The 23,029-nt window shown below is 36.4% G+C and overlaps 1 protein-coding gene and 1 long non-coding RNA gene across 2 annotated transcripts; both read right to left on the bottom strand.

The window, feature by feature from the left end:
- Nucleotides 1-1,523: 1,523 nt before the first annotated feature.
- Nucleotides 1,524-4,428, bottom strand: LOC140172107 (uncharacterized). Its single transcript, XR_011861666.1, has 3 exons — nt 4,273-4,428; nt 2,713-2,815; nt 1,524-1,857 (listed from the first exon to the last, which is right to left on the bottom strand). It is a non-coding gene; the product is annotated as an uncharacterized lncRNA (long non-coding RNA).
- Nucleotides 4,426-17,625, bottom strand: LOC140172067 (methylthioribose kinase-like). The gene is made up of 7 exons (XM_072195415.1): nt 17,531-17,625; nt 11,230-11,355; nt 9,859-9,988; nt 7,690-7,861; nt 5,417-5,654; nt 5,051-5,139; nt 4,426-4,429 (listed from the first exon to the last, which is right to left on the bottom strand). Exons 1-7 carry the CDS (start codon nt 17,585-17,587, stop codon nt 4,426-4,428), a joined length of 816 nt encoding a protein of 271 aa, XP_072051516.1. The 5' UTR covers nt 17,588-17,625.
- Between the last annotated feature and the right edge of the window lie 5,404 nt (nt 17,626-23,029).

Below are 23,029 nucleotides of genomic sequence, written 5' to 3'. Positions count from 1 at the left end.
GATTTGAAAAAAGTTTTTGCTCTACGACTTGATACAAATCCTTAACACATTTGCGGACTTGACCAAGGAATTCGTTACCGTATCACTAATTTCCATTTCAGAGTCTCTTTCATGTCGGGAATTGATTATCTAAGACAATCAAGTGCCACTTGAGAGATTACAGTGGGCGACTCGTAGTGCACGACAAAGATCAATAGTGCTACTCCACCGGATCGGAGTTACAGCCACCTGGTAAAAAAGACCTCAATTGGGGTCTCTGGCCTTCTCAAGTGGCTATTATAAGAAACCTTCCAGTCATCATCCACACCTATACCACCAATCTACACAAGTTTTAAGGATTTTTCCCAAATCATTAAGGATTTCTCTTTGGGGTACTTATTATGGGTTATCTCTAACGCGTAAGAGATTTGTATAGACGCTTCGCCTAATAGTTATTCTATATGCTAGAGTGATGTTGAACCTGCCTTGTATAGAAATGGTGTAGCAAATGAGTACTGGATGCGTATATTGCCGTAGTTTAAGTCCGTGCAAGTGGGAGTTTTTATTCTTGATATTCACTCACAACATAAACTAACTAACAATGTATATATTAAATGTCACTTCCAGAAGCAATGAGCCAAATGGCATGCTATACTGGGTCTGCCAGTGCTGACAGTATGCACCCACAGATGCACCACTGAAGATGTATGGGTTCGAGCGTGCAATCATAATAAAAAAAGGTCATCTTTAATGCAATTATCGTAATCGTCAATATCAACATTATTTGCATCATTAATAATTGCTATATGAACCAAGTTCGCGTAAAGGTTCAGTGCAGTTTTTGTTAAGACTGAGAGCATTAATGAAATAATGAGATATTGCGCTTATTATACTCAACCGATTTAACGAACAACACCCGAATTATTTGAATGATGAAGATAAAAACAATTTTGGTCACAACTGCCCAGCAAACACAAAAAGGTTCTTCATACGTTTATTCCAAAAAATTTTTATAACATTTAAATATCGGGTCGCATAAAGATCATGAATATGTTTTTAAAACGTTATTATAAATTATTTCGTCACACCTTGGTTCACATGGCCGGTTGGTATCATCGAGCACCGACGTAGCGCGACGGGGTGGCACGTGGCCTGGGGCACCTAATTCAAGCATAGATTCTGCACCCTCTCCAAGCAATGAAAGTCAACATTTTGATCTAAATAATGGTAATATATATTCAAGCTATTTTAACTGAAACTGAAACAAAAAATCATTTCACAAATTAATTTACTTTGGTGACAGGCTAATTCACACACGATTAAGAAAAATTGTGACCGCGAAATAAATATACATTTATGACATTGCCACATTTTAATTGCCACATTCGGGCTGGCTTCATTACATGATTACTACCTTTATGTCTTTCTAATAATTTTTTTTTTCACTGCAGATAATAGATGCGAAATTCGCTTACATAGGACCGGCAGCTTTAGATGTTGGAACGCTTCTTGCAAACTAAATCTTCTCTTGTTATTCTTTACCCGACAGAAGAATCGCCAGACTTTTACAAGAATCTTGAGGACGCCATGAAAATCGCTAAAAGGTACTCCAAAACCGTGGCACATCCCCGTATACCTTCAACCAGGATGAAACCCCCAAAATATGTTTGAACCATGGTAACGATACGATATTTACTAGGCCTTATTACCGATATACCCATAATTAAACTTGTTCAAGATTTGAAAATACAGTCCAAGAGTTGCTGCTGATTGGTTATTTCCGTGCACCTCTGCAGCAAGCGGATTCCTATTTCCACACATTTCACCTCTGATAGAGGGCGTCCTTCCAGATCGCACGTGTGACCTCTCCCAATTATCCTAAGGAAGAAGTTATGAAAAGTTTCTTGTTATTGTTTAAAATATCCGATGCCTATTCAGTGCTAATAAAGAAGCTGATTTCTATGTGTGTACTCACATTTTCTACATTTCGTTTAAGCAAGTGTAATATTTGCGGTGGAATTCTGATCTTTACAAATGTCATTTATCTTTGTCAATGTCCTTGAATAAAAAACATGCCCTACAAAAATCGCATGTGAGGTGCTTTTGACAAAATTTCATATTTTGTAATAAAATCACGAAACATGAGATTTAATTCTTACGATAAAAATGTTAGTACACTCATAACGCTAGTCATTCGCTGGCTATTGTTATACAAGGCTCATTCAGTCACTTAATTAGGTACTGTACCGATCAAATTCGGTGTTGAAATGAGCGAAATTGTGAGCTACACCTTTTCAATTTAAAATACATTTTCTCGGCGAAATAAAAAGCGATAACTTTCATCCTTTTAGTACTAAAAAACCAATGCTTGACACTATATGATTGACACTATATTTTTATTTTGTAAGATTTCCGATTTGACAAAATTTTGACAACCTATTTTTAGGAGGGGTCAACTGTTTTGCCTTTCAAAGTAATATAATTCGCGGATGAAAGATATTTCTTACATTCTAATGCACATCATACAGGACTATAAATTATAGTTTTAACAGAATTTCGGTTTTGATTGCAAAATCAACGCGTGAATATACACATGATTTTGCAAGCCACAATAGACAAATAGAAATATGGATTATTTTTGCTGGTTGTATTAGAAATGAAGGCCTGCGTTTATACACAACATATCAAACAATGATTACCAGAGAGACAATTTACAAATAATTTTAACCATACCTTCCGAATATATAACAGCCTGTAAATCCTGCTATATCTGATACTGTAGACGCGATTTCATCTTGTGTCAAATAGTTATTTAGGTCTTTCAGATAGATAGATACTGTAATGAGAATTAACAAAGGCCTTACTTATTTTTACCGTATTATACCGCATCTTATTACCATATATCCTATTCAAAATTAATGACAGAGGCAATAACCACTGTCCAGGTACGCATTTTTTGTCCAATTTTATATCGGTTTCATTGACGTTTAAATGACATCTGGCCAATTTGGATTTAAAATGAGCGATTTCTTATTTTTTGTTCAATTTTGACATCAATTGTGGAGTCAATCTGAGGATGTTTGTACTTTATCAATGGAACGAAACGATTGAAACTATCCATTGCTACCAAAATCATAGAAATTGGACGTCGCTTTATAGCGAAAATCCACGTTGCCAAACGTAACTTTTCCACAGAAGCTTGTTTTGGTGTCCATAGTTTTGGTGGATTTTGCTTCTCAAGACCACAAATTCAAAAATAAGTTTACTGGACCTCTGGCAGCATTGAGCATTTGGAGATATGAAGGATCGAAGTTTATACGCAGGTCAAAATTCAAAATGCTCAAAATGTTGTTGGAAAATTTAGCAAATTATTCCGCTCGTCATAACGGTCCAGAAAAAGTATACTGTTACAAACAAGGGAAGAGGCTGACGCATCATACGCCGGAACATGGAAACATGTCGGGCGAGCGCTCTAACCATTGAGCTACACAGACTGTCCCTGATAAACAGGAATCAAGTCTGGTACTTATGGATATGAGCAGTCAGGGTAAACAGTACAAACAACACATTACATACCAGTGTACGAGATCAATTAATGATGCTTACCCGCCATCTTAATATAATCATACAAACAAGGGAAATCGGAGTATTTTTACCCCCTTGGAGGTCAAATGATGACCTTTATCCTTTCTGTTTATAACTCCTGAACAGTCCGGTCCGACTGCCTGATCAGGAAATACTGCCGAGTCAGGCAGCATGTTGCCTGCGCAGGCAACACAATGTAACACAATGCAATGCTCTATTTCAAATATCTTCAGAATCAAAACAAAACAATAAACACCAAAACAACGTGTAACCCCTGGTAGCTGGACTAGAGGAAGATACCCCCCCTTACATGTGTAACAAAAAAGCAGCATTTTACTACTTCTTATTCTTACACATAGCTTGCCACATTTTGTGTTCAATCAATATGTATGATTGCAACTACCATGGGGTTAAATTCGGGCAAGGGTAATAAGCTGAAGCCAGTTTCCCCTAAACGCCCCTCGCCCCTCGCTCATTGTGAAACAAATATCCGTGAAGTTAACACTTATAGATATTGCTTCCATTACCATCCCATATCAGTTGCATAAGTCAGAAAACCCAATGGAACCCTTTGTAAAGATTACTTTTCTGCTATGCATTGATAAAATGACAATATGAATGTGACCAAAGGCCTTTGCTCTTGCTGCTAAAATGTTAAATGGGAATGCGAATTAATATTTTGTAAAATATCATATGATGAAACATTACTTGTAGCTTTCGAGGCGTTCTCAAGATTCTTGTAAAAGTCTGGCGATTCTTCTGTCGGGTAAAGCTTATGAGAATAACAAGAGAAGATGTAGTTTGCAAGAAGCGTCCCAACGTCAAAAGCTGCCGGTCCTATGTAAGCAAATTCCGCATCTATTATCTGCAGTGAAAAAATATCATAAGAAAGACATAAAGGTGGTAATCATTTAATGAAACCAGCCCGAAGGTGGCAATTAAAATAGGAAGAAAAATACCCCAAATAAACAATAAGAATTTATTTTTTATTTTGCGAGGTGGACCCTGAAATGGAAATAATACTTTCTCAAATTAACCTCCCAAGAGCCCGGGGGGGGGGCATATCAAAACATTTTGGTGGGTATGTTCACCCTGAATTTTGAGGTGGGTCTTTTGGAGCTGCGAACCGGGCTGCGAACAAGTAAAATGGGGACTTTTGGAGCTGCGAACAGTAAAAATCAAGGGTCTTTCCTGGCTTTTTGGTTGAAAATCGCCTAAAAAAATATGAGGAATGAGCAATTTTGGGGTCTTTTAGAGCTGAAATTATCAAAATCAAGGGTCTTTCGGAGCTCTATTTTGGCCAAATATTGGGGACCTTTCGGAGCTGCGAAATCCAAAAAAGGGGTCTTTACGGGGAACATATCCGTATGGTCATTTGTGTTGAGTACCCCCCCCCCCCCCGGCCCAAGAGTCTCCGCCAATCATATATAGATTCCCACCAAAATGGGACCGTTTGCCGCTGCTACCATGTTGGGCGTGGTCAAACTTTGGTAGCACGCCCATGTACACCGTAAACGGAGGATCCCGTTCTTCATGGGAATTTGTTTTTATAACTTCTTGTGTTGTTTGTTTCAACTAAAAGCGAGGGAGATGATTGTTATTAATGAAGTGTCATCCTGGTGGACCTTTACTTTGACATTATTTGTTGTAAGGTCGGGATTCGTTTAATTAGAGTTTCCATAGATTGTGTAGCCTTTGTATCACAGGCGCTAGGCAGATCTCATTTATTTTTTCTTCACGTTGTTCTTTTGCTTTGTTTGTTGTTTTGAGCGCTTCGTTCTAAATGTAGCAGCGCTATATAAATATTTAAAATGTATGTATGTATAATAAAGTCTGAGAACCAAACCCTTACTTTGGCTGAATCGTTTTTCACCATAACAGCTTCAGTGGTAAAATCACCGTGTACAAGACACTGTTTCATAGCAATATGCCTAGCTTTCATCCTGGACGTATTTTCTTGAATTATTTGATCACCATGGATGCGGGGTAATTGTGCTTTGACTTCATCTGAGTATCGATTAGATTCATGATACGGAAGTAATGGATAGGTAAAAATGTAACAGTTCATCATGCTCAACATTTCGTCATTTCTGAGGTGAAAGAAGAAATGATTATTTTGATTCAAATTTATTAAAAGTTTTTAAATCACGACATCTGAAAACACAAAGTAAAATGCAAATGATTATAACGCATGAATTATGAAAAACCATTTCTGCAAAGTGAATAAACCGGCACTGAGTTTTGTGTGATTTGCCTTTAACGAAAAAGAAAGGTCATGGGTATATCCAGGGCAAATTCAGGGCAGATTCATGTATATTTGCCGTTGTGTGGAACCAATACGAACCATACTGTTTACCTGCGACAAGGCCATTTGACACATGCAAATAATTTGGAGACATCTACCCAGAGAGTGACAATGACCGTAAATGCCGAAAGCCCTAACACTAACCCTTTCCCGTTCCCGCAAATACGGTCATCTCTCTATCTGTCCTATATTAAGAGCGCAGACCACCAAATTAACTTTCACCCTGCGTTACAATATTTTGCACTTTTAAACTTCGGGTTTAACTTTATGGATTCAGTTTTTATTTAAAAATGTTGAAAAGCGACGTCGCTATTTCGACAACAAAACTAGAATTAAAACCGTTATAGTGGTAATTCGGACAGGGCCTACTTTGTGAAATTTTTATAATTTTGTATCTATGTTACTGAGTAATAGGCTAGCATCGTTCATTTAAATCAGAACATGTCAACCTCATGAAGAACATAATCCCTAAGGACACCATATTGTCTCCAGTAGCCATGTATTTCGCGTAGTGATTTGGTGTACTGCACCATTAACATGCACCCGCTCTCCACCATGGAGCTATCATATCCGTGGAGGCGCAATAGATTACGTAACGCATTGTTCCTTTGTGCCGATTTGATTAACCGATAAGCTATTCATTGAGAGGTGCCATCATTAAACCGGTAACTAACCTGACAGTGTATTAACGCTTTACCAGGAAGGCTACTGTCAATCAATAGGTTATCAAAAGAATGTCACGTGAAAGCGCCCACTTGAGTGAGAGGTACCCGTTGTTCTCATACAACCCACGGGTGTGACTGAGTCTTCGCCAGCACACAAAAGCACACTTTACCGTCGATGTACAATTATTTACCACCCACCTTAATTAAGATGACTCATTTAAAAAAATTCAATATACTTGCTGATCGATTACCCGTAACAACGTGCCATGGCTGCCAGGTATATTAATACTGGGTCTATCAGTGTCACTTTCTATAATTAACTACTTCGCAGTATATGTTGTGATCATGGTTATAGGCAGGGGCAAGTGAGGGAGTGAAGGAGGGGTAGGGAGGAAGACAAAAAGAAAAAGAAATGAAGAGGGGGAGAAGGGGAGAGAGTGAGAAGGAGAGCGAGGGAGTAACAGGCCCCTAAAGTGTAGCCATAAGTGCAGAGTGCAGAGAAAGGAAAAGAAAGGAATGAATAAAGAAAAAAAAATATTATAGAAACTAAGCATATAACAGCACTAGGCAGCCATTCAATGATGCCAAAACCTTTATGTCCAAAACACCCAGTCAGATGTATTTCACACTTTCCAAACACAAGTCACCCAATTTCGATAACTGGACGTTGAATGTACACTCTCATGAATATTGATTGGCAAAATTTGCCAATATGTCAGTGCTCAAATTTGACATAATAGAACAATAAACCCTGCAGTGCGTTACTCTCCACGGCCAGTTAGTGTAGCCAGAGTGTAAATAAAAAGTGTAGCCACCCACAACCCAGGAAGCCGAGGTCACGGCCCAAGCAGCCGCTCATTATGGGCATGTTGATAAAGTTAAGTAGACATATCGCTTAGAAATAAATTTGTTTATCGTTCAATAATAATTTTTCATTTCTCAAGATGCCACAAATCCAACGATGCCAATTGTTTTTGAGAAATATATAAAATAAAAACCTACCTCCCTCATCTCCCAGAAACGAATAATTAATTTTGAATGGTACCTGTATGATGATACTGAATAAAACGCATACAAAAGGACAAATGACTCGTACATTAACAAAGAGGAATAATCAAAATCATAAACATGATAAAAATGATAACAAATACATACTCAAATCTGTTGACAAGTTCCGCAAATTGGGCCGCAGAAACGCATTTTCGGTGAGTTTTTCGATGCAATATAGCCACGGTTTCAGCAATTTTCTTTACGGCTCCCATATGAAATTCACCTGCCACTAAAGCTTTCCGCATAGTTTTGTAGTCGTGCAGATCTTCCATTATTACTTGAAAGAAAAACAAACTTCTCATAAAATGCAGGAAATTTCATTTTATTTCTATCAGCAATTAATGTGACTGTATGTCACTTTCGCGAAAGGATGTAACGCGCCCCGTACGCAACCTATGACACGTAACGATAAGTCGCAGGGGAGACAAAGCAATGTAACCAAAGGGGTGCCGCATTCAACCTCAGTCACATTTACGACCATTTGATCCTGAAACACTGCAGTAGAAACACACTGCAGTAGCATTCTAGAAACTGGATGCTTGCTGGATCAAGTCATCATTCTTGACTAGGAAACCAGGCAAATAGGTTTCGAAACGTTGAATCTCCCAAAAATATGAGTAATTTAGAAAATACGTTGGTAACAAAATACAATACTCCAAGAAATTGGAGGAACATCAAAGATAAAACTTAAAACCATTGAAAAATTGGTTCAACTTCATTGCAGACAAATTCCATTGTTTGCTAGACATAATGACTAATGAAAAAATGTGTTTCTCCAATCAGCTGGTCCTCAGAGTATCGGAGTGTCCAATTGTCAATTTTTGGCATTATTTTTGCTTACAAAAGTTTCTCCAAACTTAAACAGTTTTGAAATCAAAATCTCCACAAATCATTCTTAAATGGTGCCTAGTAATGGGTATGACCTCCTCTGGCTGCTATACACTCTTCACAACATCGAGGCATGCTCTGGATCAGGGTGCGGAGAGAGTCCTGAGGAATGTTCATCCACTCTTCAATCAGAGCATCTCTTAGTGACTGGACATTGTCTGGAACTTGTTGCCGTTGTCTTACCCGTCTACCAAGCATGTCCAAAGGATGTTCTATTGGATTCAGGTTAGGTGACCTTGCAGGCCAGTCCAGAGTCTCAATTCCCTCATTGTCCAGGAAGTTCATCACAACACGAGCGATATGTGGACGGGCGTTTTCCTGCATAAGAATGAAATTTTGACCAATTGCACGAGCAATGGGGACAACAACAGGTCTCAGTACCTCATCTCTGTATCTTACACCCGTCAGTGAGCCTCTGTCTATCACAATAAGGTCCGTACGTCCGTTCAAAAAGATCCCTGCCCAGACCATGACGGACCCACCTCCAAAATGATCAACTTCAACAATGTTACAGTTAGCATATCGTTCTCCTTGACGTCTCCATACCCTCACACGCCTATCATTGGTGGAAACAGTGAATCTGCTCTCATTTGTGAACAGTACATGGGTCCAATCACCATCTTGCCAATGTTGGTGATTTCTGGCAAAGTCCAATCTGGCTCTGCGGTGCCGTGGGATAAAAATGGGACCTGTTGCAGGTCTTCTAGCGATCTTTATGCAAACGACTCCTTACGGTTTCATTGCTCATACGCACACCAGCCCCTCTGCGGAAGTCCATATTTATGGACCTTGCTGTACTCTGGCGGTTCCGACGAGCAAGCAACTGGAGATAACGGTCTTGCCGGGGGGTTGTGATACGTCTGCGGCCGTGGCCTGGTCTTCTGCCATACAGACCATCTTCCAGGTAGCGATGATATGCACGATTAATGACACTGGGGGATACCCCAAGCTGCTCAGCTGCATAACGCTGTGTGTGACCTTCTGCAAGCATCTGGACAACCCTAGCAACCTCAACCTCGGTCAATTCGCCATTAACAACACCCCACATGCTCAGAAGACTGAGCGGTACCAGTAGAAATTGGATTAACATGTTGGAATGAAGAAATCTGAGAAAAGCTTATGGAGTCTGCTTTACACAAAATCAGTGCATTGAGTGTACACATAGGTGTCCATGGCTGTCCAGTATTGCTAAGATTGCAATAGGCTACATGGTATGGTATACAAATGACATGTCCTTGATGCTTTCTGTTGATGCAATGCCCAGTTAAAGTTATTACATAACCTTGTTCCTCTAATTTCTTGGAGTAGTGTAGAAAAGCAGAATTGGTATATTGTCATATAATATATTATTTTTTACATAGAACATAAAACTGTCATACTAATTACCAAGATTGTGTTCATCATCGTGAACATATGATTTAGGCACACACCCAGGATGGAGCTCATCAAACTTGGTGAGAGCATTAAATTCCGTCTTGTTTCTACCAACAGATAACGGGAAATGTGGCCCTGCTGCCTGTAAGATACATGTATATTGAAAAAATTTAAATAGTGTAGTGTTTTCAAAGTATTATTTTTGCGATAAAAATTGAAATATGAACTAAAATCAAACGAACGCGGTGAAGACAAAGATCATGTCGCAGCCACAAACCACATAGATTCGTCGCAGGGGAGACAAAGCAATCTATTCAAATTGCCTATTTAAAATTTTCTATTCATGAGTGATTTTTTCTGTCCGTTTTGGGGTCAAAATATTAGGTAAGCCCACAGAGCCAAACCCATTACTCCCAGGAGAACTAATCCGCGAGGGCTCGATAGCGCAAAGCTGGGCAACGGTACGGGCTCTACATCAGATTCGAACTCCAACGGTACCATCGTGTTATGCACCTGGGTGAGGCACTCTGTCTCATTTGTTGTCTCGTCCCAGCCGGTTTGTGTTCCTCCGTCACTAAACAAACCGTCTGGCGACAACCCCGAAATGACAATCGCTGATTGGTTAATGAATTTCCAAATAAAACTGTTTTCAATTGGCTATAGGACGTGACTTGTATAAGTGACACTAAACATCATAGACCCTCTACTATTGTAGATACCGCAAACGAAAAATGTACGCTAGCTTTAGCAGTCACTGAGGCGCCGCTCGTCTGATATCGCCTTTCATGTACGCGACTCACAGCGCGTACTTACGCTCGTACGTACATTGTGTGGATTTATGTAACCGCATAGCTGTCCATCAACTGCTGCATGCGTTGAAGCCCAGCGTTGATTGACAGCAAAATTTAACGCCAGTATTTCGGGAGTTGATGTTCAGCCAATCAGAAAAGACGTACTATGAGGTTGTCGCCAGACGGTTTGTTAAGTGACGAAGGAGCACAAATCGGCTGGCAAATCTCATTTGCATCACCCAACTCAGGTGTATAACGAAGAATTGTTAGGGGAAGGTTGCAATCAAAGTGATTATGATGTATAGTGGCAGTGGAATAAATGGCTGTAAAACACTTTGAAGAAGTTGGAAACACGCTATAAAAATGTGGACAATTATTTATTTTGATTTTTATTTGATTACCAACCATTCAATGCCTATGTTCATAATGCTTAACATGTAGGCCCTAAAATAAACGAGTGCATAGAAATGCGAGTTCGATTTCGACAATAATGCACCTGGAATATATTATAAACACGAATTTTTAATTAAAAAAGGAAAGAAAAATTTACGTTGTACAATGGTTAAATATTTTGTTACATTCTACAGTGTACCTTAAGGTAAGGTGGTGCGTATTTAACAATCATAGTCACGTCAGGGTTTTCTCGACTCCGAATTCGCCAAACGTTATTCAGCTGACCATCGCCTATTTCCTCTACATCACATGCTCCTGATAGCATCTACAAACAAACAATAATATAAAATATGTATTGAATTTTTATTTATATCATCGCAGATCCTACATTTGTGTTGGGTAAAATAATATGCAAAACAACCCAGCCGGTTATACAGATTTCCGTTATCTGACAAAGTTGTGAGATAACGGGATCGCACTAATTAATTTTGGTGTATGACGTTTTTTGAATTAAAAACAAAATTCTGTTCTGATATACAGGCGTATCAGTTTATACGCCGGTAGTCAGAAAATATTCTACTCTGAGGCTACGAAAGAATTAAAACCCCGTTTTACGGGCCATTTTTCCGTTTTATGTCCAGATATATCTAGAATTGAACATTATATAATGTCTTGTTAGAAAAAATAATAAATGATCTCCGGTTTTATTATCAATGTTAAATTTGACTGCAATTAAAGCACTTCAGGCTTAGTCTTTTACAGGGCATGTACACCAATGGCAATTACAAGGGTGCAAAAAGTAGAAATTCGAAAAAAAAACTGAGCCCGTTGCTGTGGAGCAAATCACACATTATGGCTTTAAATGGAATCCTATTCTTCTCAGTTAATCCAAACATTTTTATTATTATTTATTACATTTTACAGAAATTAATTTCGTGCAATTATAGGCACCTGTGTGCATTTTATATATATTTGCAGACTTTGTATTCGTTTTTGTATTCTGATTAACATTATTTAATGATAATACCATAAACTTAATGACATTAGTGAACCTGGTGTGTACTTTCATGGAGCTGTAGGTAATTAAAAATAATGACAAGTCAATTAAATGAATTTACACCTACCCATCTAAATAACTCAAACCAAAACATTTTAATCATATGGTTCGTATTGAAGTTATACATTTTTTCACCCAAAAACTAAAATATTTAGGTCTTTTTGGGAAAACGACATATGTTTACTTTAAGTGCATATTATTAGATTTATAAAGTTTACTTCGAGGATTATTAAAAGGGCATTTTGTGATCCACAGCCTTATCCACCCCCCCACTTTTTTTTTTTTCAATTGAGATTTTTATACCACTGGAAACATAATGTTTATACAGGGTGTCTCAATAAAAATAGGCCCTGTGGATTGGGGATGACTATGACTTTTCTTCTTTAAAATGGTGCACAAATTATTAAAATCCGTTCACGCGTCACTGAGATAATTGGGATTATACAAATACACCCATTTTGGACCGTTCCAATGGGGCAATAAACATTAAACAATACTGTGCTGCATTGAGGTTTTGGACAAAAAGAAATGTAGCACATTTTCAGTCTTGCTGGGTACGAGTTAAAAATCAATCAATAGAGGTTGTACATATGACGTATCATATCGTAAATATGGCGGACTACTCAAATGCATTCAACAAATAAAAAGCATGATTGCAATCTACCGCCGCGATAGTTCGTCTCACACACATAACAAATGCACTACGATCAAATTGGTTGATGACAACATTTGATTGAATGGACTGCACTGCGCCATGATGAAGGACACTGGTTCAAATCCTTTGTTTGGAGCCAATCAATAATTTCATGTACAACCTCTATCAATTAATCTCTCAAAGAATGTTTTTCACACCTTTCATATATGAAAATATATCTACTAAAAATATGTGATAGTATATCTTCTAAAAATATTGTTCAAACAGGATCTACCCGTTTGAGCAAAAACACTCCTATACAGGAATTTAGCGTATTTAACAACAAATAGGCATGATTTATTTTTATCTGAAAGGAACCAATACAGAATTTTAAAAGAAATGCACAACCTTTATGGGTTTGTTAATACATTTTCCAATATTTATAATGTTTGAATGATGGTCTTGATGCAAATCAGTCGAGGAAACACGTCATTAAAATGATTCCTAAACACATCAATTAACGTTGTTGACCCCCTAAACGCGATTCGCGTGATTCCTTCTCTGAAAAAATTCACGCATGTGTACACTGAAATTGTTGTTGCCTGAAAAACGTATGAACTATATTTTTAGAAGGTATATTTTCGCATGTTAACCCAAAGAGAAAGGTGTGAAAAACATTAATTGAGAGATTGATTGGTTGATGTTTTCAAGACTGAGAGTTTACTTCATATCTTTCTTCTATCCTAAAGTATAATGCAGCACATTATGTGTATTTCCCCCATTGGAACGGCCCAAAAATGGGTCCATTTGTATAACCCCAATTATCTCAGTGACTCAGGGCCTATTTTTGGGTGGGTGCGGCGTGCCGCACCCACCCTGTATTCTCTGACTATTGACCTACTTTTTCACATGCCGCAGTGTTGAGAAAATATTCGTGCCGGTTATATCCCAAACACCCACAGAGGTGATAGTTTACAGCGAGTTTTGTAATTATTACTTGATTTTGATATGTAAGTAATACGATAAAGTCGTCATAGGCAGTAATGTGTTTGTATTAAAAGAAATAACAAAAATAATTATTTAAGTAATAGAAATACTATTTGGAAATTGCAGCAAGATTTGCAGATGTTTTTATTTGAACAGTACCAGTTCACCAGTTTTGCTAGTTTTCCTAATCTTTGGGCTAAATTAATAGCATCGTGAAGGTCATATATATCATTTTATACTGACAGCTTGTATGTGCATTGTGTTCAGTGTGTACATAGGCTATTTACTTTTCAAATCTTTGATGCTTGTATAAGGTATTATAGACAAATTATTAGAATGCATGTGCACCAGTAGAAATGGCCCAGGTTGAATAAAATAAATAAACATATGAATGAATATTTTATTCCCTGGATTATATTTGTTGGGACAAAATAATGATATAGTTTGACGCTTTGAAATACAGTTATGTAAATCATGATAAAGTTACAAAGTTAAAAAATAATATCGAAATATTGTAAAATCAAACATATCCCCTCATAAGTTGCAATACAGGGTGTCCCAGAAAAAATTACCGGGCAAATGAATTTGGACGTAAGTCGAAAAATAAACATCAGAATCCAAAAATCTAAACATCAGCGTGTAGCCCATCTTATTTTGCATCTTATACGTCAATTTTACTGGAATCGGCTGACTGATCGCGAAGAAATGAGCGATTACACAACACATGTGTCAATTCACTTCATTCCAAGTTTGAAAGAAAGATCATTCAACACAATGCGCACGAGTGGTTAAACTGTCAATGGGCTTCATATTTGAAATCCTTTTCGTTCTTTTTAAACAACCTGTTTCTTGCAAAACATTTAATTAGGTTTTGTTAAAATTTGAAAACCTGCACGATATTGAAAATGAAAGCTTGCATGTGAGATGATGCTCGGTATTTGTAAATATATTTTTTCGTTAATGTTGATATAAATGTTGCATGAAGAATACTACATAAAGAATTCCAGCTGGCTTATAAATTTCTCACACACATTAATGTTTTCGGAATATTTCCAAGAAATTGTATTGCAAAGTTTAAATCTTTTAAAACTTCAACATTAATGTTGCGTGGTATCAAAATTACACGTAAAGCTGTAAGCACAATCATGATCATTGTCATTCTTGGCTCAAATGTTCTTTGTAAAGTATATTTGCACAGCCTAAAGAATTAAAGTTGGAGAGCTTCCAATTGCAGAAATCAAAGTTTTCTCGGACAAACTGTTATTCATCTTCAGGGAAAGTATGAATGACATAACACCGTCGGATTTTAATAGATAATGTGGACTAAATTTAATGAGATACACAAACTTTTGGAAGTGGTGAGCGAGTATGAAAAAAGCGCCTGTTGATCAAACTTGGAATGAATTGCATTGATGCACGCATTATGCAATCATTCATTTCTTCGAAACCAGTCAACCGAATCAAATAAAATTTTCGTATGTGATGCACAACAAAATAGGCTATGCGCTACATTTTTAATTGTTTGATTCTGATGTCTATTTCTCGACTTACGTTCAATTTTATTCACTCGGTAATTTTTTCTGGGACACCCTGTACAACATATTGAGGAAATTGATATGACAGATTTTTAAACTTTGATATGGAAAGATACCCCAGCCCTGTTGTCTCACCAGAGAAGATGAGCAGAAGTCTTTCTATCTGATGATAAAAAAGAAACTCAAGGTATGATTACGAAAATGTTTTAAATAACTATTATCTACAAAAGTTTTATAACCATGTTTTATATAAAATGTTAACATAAAACGTCTTGTGTTATGATGTGAAGGGTTAATATAAAAACAGGGAAAATCTGTTCCAACTGACTAGCAGAGAACAAAGGATAAGCAATAGATCAGATTAAAATCAGGGAAAATATGACACAACCTCCAATGGGGGAATAACAAACGTATAAACGTATAAAGTTAAAAACTCTTTTAACTTTGTTTATACGTTTTGTGTAATTCCCCTATTGGAAATCGATGTTGTGTCATATTTTCCTGTATTTTAATTGTGAACTTGACTTACTCATTCTTTCATTTCTCTTGACAATTTTTCATTTGCCCACCCTATTCCTTTTAAAGGAATTTTATTATTGAGACACCCTGTATACAATTTGCTAACAACTTCTGCACCTTTGCTTCACTTAATTTGCAAATTTTTTATTACAATTTGAGAATTTTCAACGCCACCGTGCGACATTTTAAGAGATGGTTGGAACACGTTTGCATTTCATGCAACATTTAATGCAGAGTTTTGTATGCGTTTTTCATTTTCATTATTAACTTGATATCAGAAAAACAGCTCGAGAATAATTCAATTTAATGGATTGGCATTTTAAATGAAAACCTGCCCTTCTAAGTAAAAAAATATATATTATTCCATTTTACAGACATTAATTTCGTGCAATTGTAGGTAGGCACCTGTGTGCATTTTATGCACTTTTGTATTCGTTTTTGCATTCTGATTAACATTATTTAAACATAACCATAAATTTAATGACATTAGCGAACCTGGTGTGTATTTTCATGGAGCTTTAGGACATTCCTCGTATTCAGAAGCAATTCAATATGTCTGATGTGTTCAGGTCCCACAAAAAATACCGTGCAAAGGTTGCTATCCGATTCCTTAAATGTCAAAAATGTATTTTTTAAATTGTCATAAAATTTGTATTATTTTGGGAATTTCAAAAAAATCTAAATTATTTGATATCAGATAGATATTCCTCGTATTCATAATACAATTTGGTATGTCTGCTGTGCTCTCAGGTCCAATAAATTACTGCCCTTAACTTCAAAAATGAGTCAATAAAATGTGTGATTTTAAGGAATCGGATATTAACGTTTGCACAGTATTTCTTTGTGGGAACTGAAAGTAGATCAGACATATCGAATTGCATTCTGAATACGAGGAATGTCCTTCTGATATCAAATAATTTTGATTTGTTGAAATTCGCCATATAATACAAATTTTATGGCAAATTATTTAAATATATATTTTTTTAAATGTTTGATATTCAACAGTCCTCAAACATGTCAAAGTAAACTTTATAAGTCTAATGATATTTACTTATATTTATGTATAATAATAAATATGTATGCTAATATATATTAGCAGTCAATCGATAAGGCGTTCGACTATGGTGCGAGAGGTTGCGGGTTCGAACCCTGGCGGTGCCTAGTACGCTCTCGTGAGCTAGCTTGAAATTCCCCTGGACACGGAATTACTGCTTATTGTCTCGTTGTAACCCGTACGAAACTCGGGGAGCTGATCCTGGTTGCGAAGGTTATTTGTGGAATGTCTAGGATGTGCGCTCTTGGAGCAGCAAAGTCCCTGAATTGTTGTTAAATGGTTTATGGAATGATGTGGGGCCATAGTGGTCAGCGACAACCTGTAAAGTGTGCTGAGGCTTGTGGATCAACGTCTAGGCGTTGTGCCTGTGCTTCATATTGAAGATATACATTTTTTTCCCAAAATGGTCTAAAATTTTGTGATGTTTTTGGGGAAAAATGCAATCTTCAATACAAAAGGTCAGAATTTTCATATGATGGACGGCTTTTTCATCCCAGCTACATACATTTAAGTACATATCATTAGATTTCAAAAGCAACACATTCCTGAGATTTTCATTCATGAGAATTTGAAAGATTCTGCATTTTAATGATAAAATCCAGCAACTTCAAAAGCATGTGTGTAATCCTGAGACGAATAAAGTTACATTCGTCTCAGGTATAATGATCATGGAGGTACTAATAATATAAAGGAAAATTGTTATTGTAAGCTTACCTTCGTCTCCGGCGCATTGCTCAACTTTGATAAAATTCGTGGCAGCTTGTGATCCATAATCTGGAAATTAAGTATACCACCACACAAAGCTAGACAATATTCCCGGGCAATATCAATGAGAATACTTTCGTTTTTTCATACACAATGTTGGTTAAAACGATTTGGTGACATAGAACCCGTGACAAATATAACCCGGCGCTTCCCTTGTTTGTATGATTATATAAGGCTGGCGGGTATAGCATCATTTATTGATCTCGGACACTGGTATGTAATGTGCTGTTTGTACTGTTACCTGGCTGCTCATATCTTTTAAGTACCAGACTTTAGTCCTGTTTATCAGGGACAGTCCGTGTAGCTCAGTATTTAGAGCGCTCACCCGACAATCGAGAGTTCAGTAGACTATGCCATAGTCGATATATATACATAGGCTTATATTATTGAATGAGCTTGAATGCAACATATCTTAATGGCATAATTATAATGGCTCACTTTAATACTAGCCAGTTTCGCGAAAGCCCGATCATTTAGCCATTTGGGTCATATTTATGTTGCTCTATGACAAACTAGCCGACAGTCAAACCCTCACCAGGCTATGCCAGTGAGTCAGACACAAATACAACTATACTAATGAGATTTTATATTTGACCAGTACCCGGGGATCAGTATTTCAATAATACATATTTTGCTATTTTTTCCAAATTGTTAGCTCTAAAATTTATTTCCAAAAAACATATTATTATATTTTTTTGAAATTTATTTTTTATATATAAAACACATACATTTTTTGTTGAAATTTCAAGTGTTGCTTTTGAAAATATGTATATTATAAACTGGCCTCAAAAAGAAACTTATAATTTTTCACAAAGTTATATCTTAAAATCCTCTCCATAAAAATGAACAAAAATTGCACTGTACATGAACACAAATTACACACATGATTACATCAACACATGTCAGTAACCAAGCAGTTGTCCAACTGACACAACAATAAAATAGACTGACACGGAACAGCTTCCGGGACCACATTCACAGGCGAATAATTGGAACCCAGCCAAAGAAATCTGTTGGGCTGTGAATGTTGTCCAGGAAGGTGTTCCATGTCAGTGCATTTTGCTGTTGTGTCAGTTGGACAACTGTTTGGTTACTGACCAGTGTTTAGAGTAGAGTATTGAAGTAATCCTGTGCACATTTTGGTACATTTATTATGGAGAGGATTGTAAGATATGACCTTGTGAAAAATTATAAGTTTCTTTTTGAGGCCAGTTTACTTAATATATAAGGGATGGCAATTGTCAACCCAAATGTGGTTTTGTTAAAAAATAAATTTCCAAAATACATTATAATATGTTCAACGCATTTAGATATTTCCTCAAACACAATGATGCCAAACAAATGCAGCAAAAAGATACACAATTATGTCAATGCAGCATCCCAATTTTCGTAATAGCAATGTTGGCATCAGTGTATCTTAGGTAAATGGATTTTGACCAAAGAATGCACCTAAGTGTTAATTTTATATCTTTTTTTATAACCCAACGTTATTACAAACAACATCCGATTTATTTGAACGTATGCTGTCTAAAATAAACTTAATCAAAACTTACATTTGATAAGAAATCTGTAACATTATCCATAAACAAAGAAAATAATAATAATAATGATAATCAGCTACCTTCGACTCTTTAGATAAAGTATTAATTGAATAGAAAAATTATTACACATGCGGGATTCCGAATTTGTAATATGTTATCAAAAACAATATTTTGAAAGTATTTGCCCGGAAAAAATATTTATTGACGGAAACGTTTATCATATAATCACAAAGTTGAACAAAATATACAATTTTGCTGCACAGTCTCGCGTTGTTTACCGCCTTTGCATTCAAATGTACAGGAAGACCACCCGCTGGTCACTTCGAGACTTACTATCTACAATCTGTTATGGCAGCGCGGAGGTGGTCACGCGTGTATTTATAAATACGTATTTATAAAATAGTCGAAGCATACTGATAATACAGATTTGACATTTAGTATGGAATATTTTTCGCAAAATTCAAAGACTAGTCTGGAAATGGTCTGCATAAACCGCACGTTCTAAATATTAATTGGGATGTGTCGGTAGATGTTGTAAAACAAGTGTTTGATGATGTGCTTTCCATGAGTTTAAATTATGGTGCTTATAATGTAGTGCATAAAATTGTTCTGTTAATATCAAATTTATTGGACCTGAGGCGATTTCCTAAACTTCTTCAGCAATTGGCATTCTCGTCAGAGCTGAAAAACACTTGCAATGTACCAATTTGTTAAAACTGGGAGGAGCTTAAACTATGGTTCTTAAAAGTGGTACGTACTCATAAAGTTTGAATGTCCCCACTGGGGTCAAATGTTATAAACTTACGGTACAAAAACATTTGCGCGGATTCCTGGTTGTCCAATGATCTCACGCTGTTTATTTGTGTACAGCAAGTTTATAACACTTGGCCCCCGGGGGCATTAGCTCCTCCCACATTCAAAACTTTACATTACAAGTGCATTACAGTTCTGATCAACACTTATTGGTATTTAGGTTCAGTACATATCACCTCAAATTTCAATAAATTTGATAATATCATAATATCAGAACAATGTTCAGAAATTCATAAATTTTGCCCTACACAAAACTCAATTTTAGTCTCCTTAAATCCGCCATTTTATGCTAATTCACTACATATTGAGCATCATAATGTAAACTCATGGAAATAGCTCGCGACACACCCTAATTAATATTTAGCCCGTGCGGTTTATGCAGGCCCTTTCCACGCTAGTCTTGGAATTTTGCGAAAAATATTCCATACTAAATTTCAAGTCTGTAATACTACTATAATAATAATAATAATAATAATAATAATAATAATAATAATAATAATAATAATAATAATAATAATAATAATAATAATAATAATAATAATAAGTAAATAAGTAAATAAATTCAATATTACTTAAATACTGATGTATTTTTAATTTACCATATATACTAAAGTAGTATACCTAATTGTTACGTACACAATATATACAGATGAGCAATGATGAAAAAGAGATTGCTCAAAGCTCTTAAAATCAAGAATAATCTTGAATCATCAACGTAGAAACAATATTAACTCCAATTAAAGAGATCATATATTATTTAAGTAATACCCAACAACACAATTAGTAAAAAAATAAATAAAACACGAAACAATAAGTTTCGGCTGAGCTGAAGGGGAGCTAAAGCAACTAAACCGGCAGATGGCTTGTGATTTCACGTTAATTGAATATCTAATCAGCACGAAGTAGAAGTACAATATGTATGAACCATGGTAACGATGTACCGATAAGGCCTTATTACCGATATACAAATAATTAAACTTGTTCAAGATTTGAAAATACAGTCCAAGAGTTGCTGCTGATTGGTTATTTCCGTGCACCTCTGCAGCAAGCGGATTCCTATATCCACACATTTCACCTCTGCTAGAGGGCGCCCTTCGAGATCCCACGTGTGAATCATCCCAATTATCCTAATAAGGAAGATGAAAAGTTTCTTGTTATTGCTTTACAATGACATGTCCGAAGTCTTTTCAGTCTATATACTAAAGAAGCCGGTTTTTACGTGTATACTTAAAATTTTGTTTAAGCAAGAGTGTAAGATTTGCGGTGGAATGTTTACACGGTTGACAAAATGGAAAAATTCCGGCATGTGCGGTGTGACAAAATCTAAAATGTTTAATAAAATCAGGAAAACATGACATTTAATTTATACTATCAGTATTCGCGAATAGCTATAAATTGTGCTGGATTTATGCCTAGAAGTGATGTTCTTTAACATATTTCATTATACCGGTCCTTAACGATCAACTAACTGACACGTATGTAAGATTATATCGTTATGAACACGGCAGAGTGCCGAATACGCAAAATTGCTGTTCTGAGTAAACGGCGTTTGAAAATCTTGGTACCATTCCATTGGTCCTTTTAAAAATTTAGAACATTCGTCAGCACTCATTTGAAATGTATATTATAGAAGTGAATGTACACGAATTATTGGCAATACTTGCATTTTCTGAAATAATCGATATATCCCTCAAAACGCGTTTTAACAGCTATTCGGCTTTATGCTGTATCCAAAATGTCTCTAACACTGCGCAGAGAGAGGTCGAATACGCATTCAACTACGTGTACACCATAGCACGCATTCTTGATTTGGGGCTTTTGTGTAGAAATTACTGGTTGTCCTAAGGCTATGTAGACGTAACTTGCTATATAAGTTACAAATAGTCATCCCTGTAATATTTAGCAAAAACTCGAGGATTTTAAAGCAAAAATAACAATATTGGCCTATATTTTGCGTATGATTTACAGCTATACGTTGGTATCAAATATATTAGTATAGGACATGTAATATAGAAAATTCGGGGTTTCCCGCTATACAATACTATAGATCAACATGATTTGTACACATAAGTATACGATTCGTCTCTCTGCCGAATTCATTTATCGCACTTAGGCGCGATTCGTCCAAATCAAAATTTCAATAACTACGTCGGTGAGTAAGTTTTACCATTAATTTTTGGTGGAAATAAAAGATAACCTGAAACATAATCATAAGCATACAAAAACTCAATTTGCTTAAAATTCTCGATTCCTCACTCTGCCGAATTCATAACGATATGCTGAAATAACTTTTCAGTGACTTTTTATCGTTTTTACCTCATTTTGTTCGGCTTAAAATTAAAGAAGTACATATGACACTGATAATGAAAATTAACATTTTGTAGAAATTTTTGATGGAAATGTTACAATATTGCTGTAACAAGACTGGCGGTACTCTGTACAAGAATCTACTCTAGTCAAGTAGGGAGAGGGTGGACACAAAATAATTTTCCAGAGATTTCTCATTCAAACGGACGAAAGGGAGAAGCACAACGTAAATTTTGGTAACATATGCCATGGGATGTCTCTGTGGACAACCGGTACACAACACAAGAAATTGGAGACCTGAGCGCAAGAAGACCGTAAGTCCACTTGGCCCCTCAACATGTATACACTAAAGTTACGTATAGTATCTTAAGGTTTTATAATGTTTAATACATGTTCCAGGGTGAAAACATCATGAAAGGTTGTGAAAGATTTGTTTTGGCCCCTGAACATGTATAAAACATTACCATACTATACGAAACTATACGCAACTTTAGTGTATACATGTTGAGGGGCCAAGTGGACTTACGCTCTTCTTGCGCTCAGGTCTTCAATTATGAATTGTTTACCCCAATGTTTTTACCAGGGACCGTTGAATACCAACGACCTAAGATGTACCGACGCGTCGGTCCATGATGAGGGAACTAAAGCAACTAAACCGGCAGATGGCTTGTGATTTTTACGTTAATTGAATATCTAATCAGCACGAAGTAGAAGTACAATATGTATGAACCATGGTAACGATGTACCGATTAGGCCTTATTACCGATATACCAATAATTAAACTTGT

Source organism: Amphiura filiformis, chromosome 15 (assembly GCF_039555335.1).
Source record: "Amphiura filiformis chromosome 15, Afil_fr2py, whole genome shotgun sequence".
NCBI classification, from domain to species: Eukaryota; Metazoa; Echinodermata; class Ophiuroidea; order Amphilepidida; family Amphiuridae; genus Amphiura; species Amphiura filiformis.
Note: the sequence above shows the minus strand (reverse complement) of the source record. Positions and strands in the feature narration are given on the sequence as shown.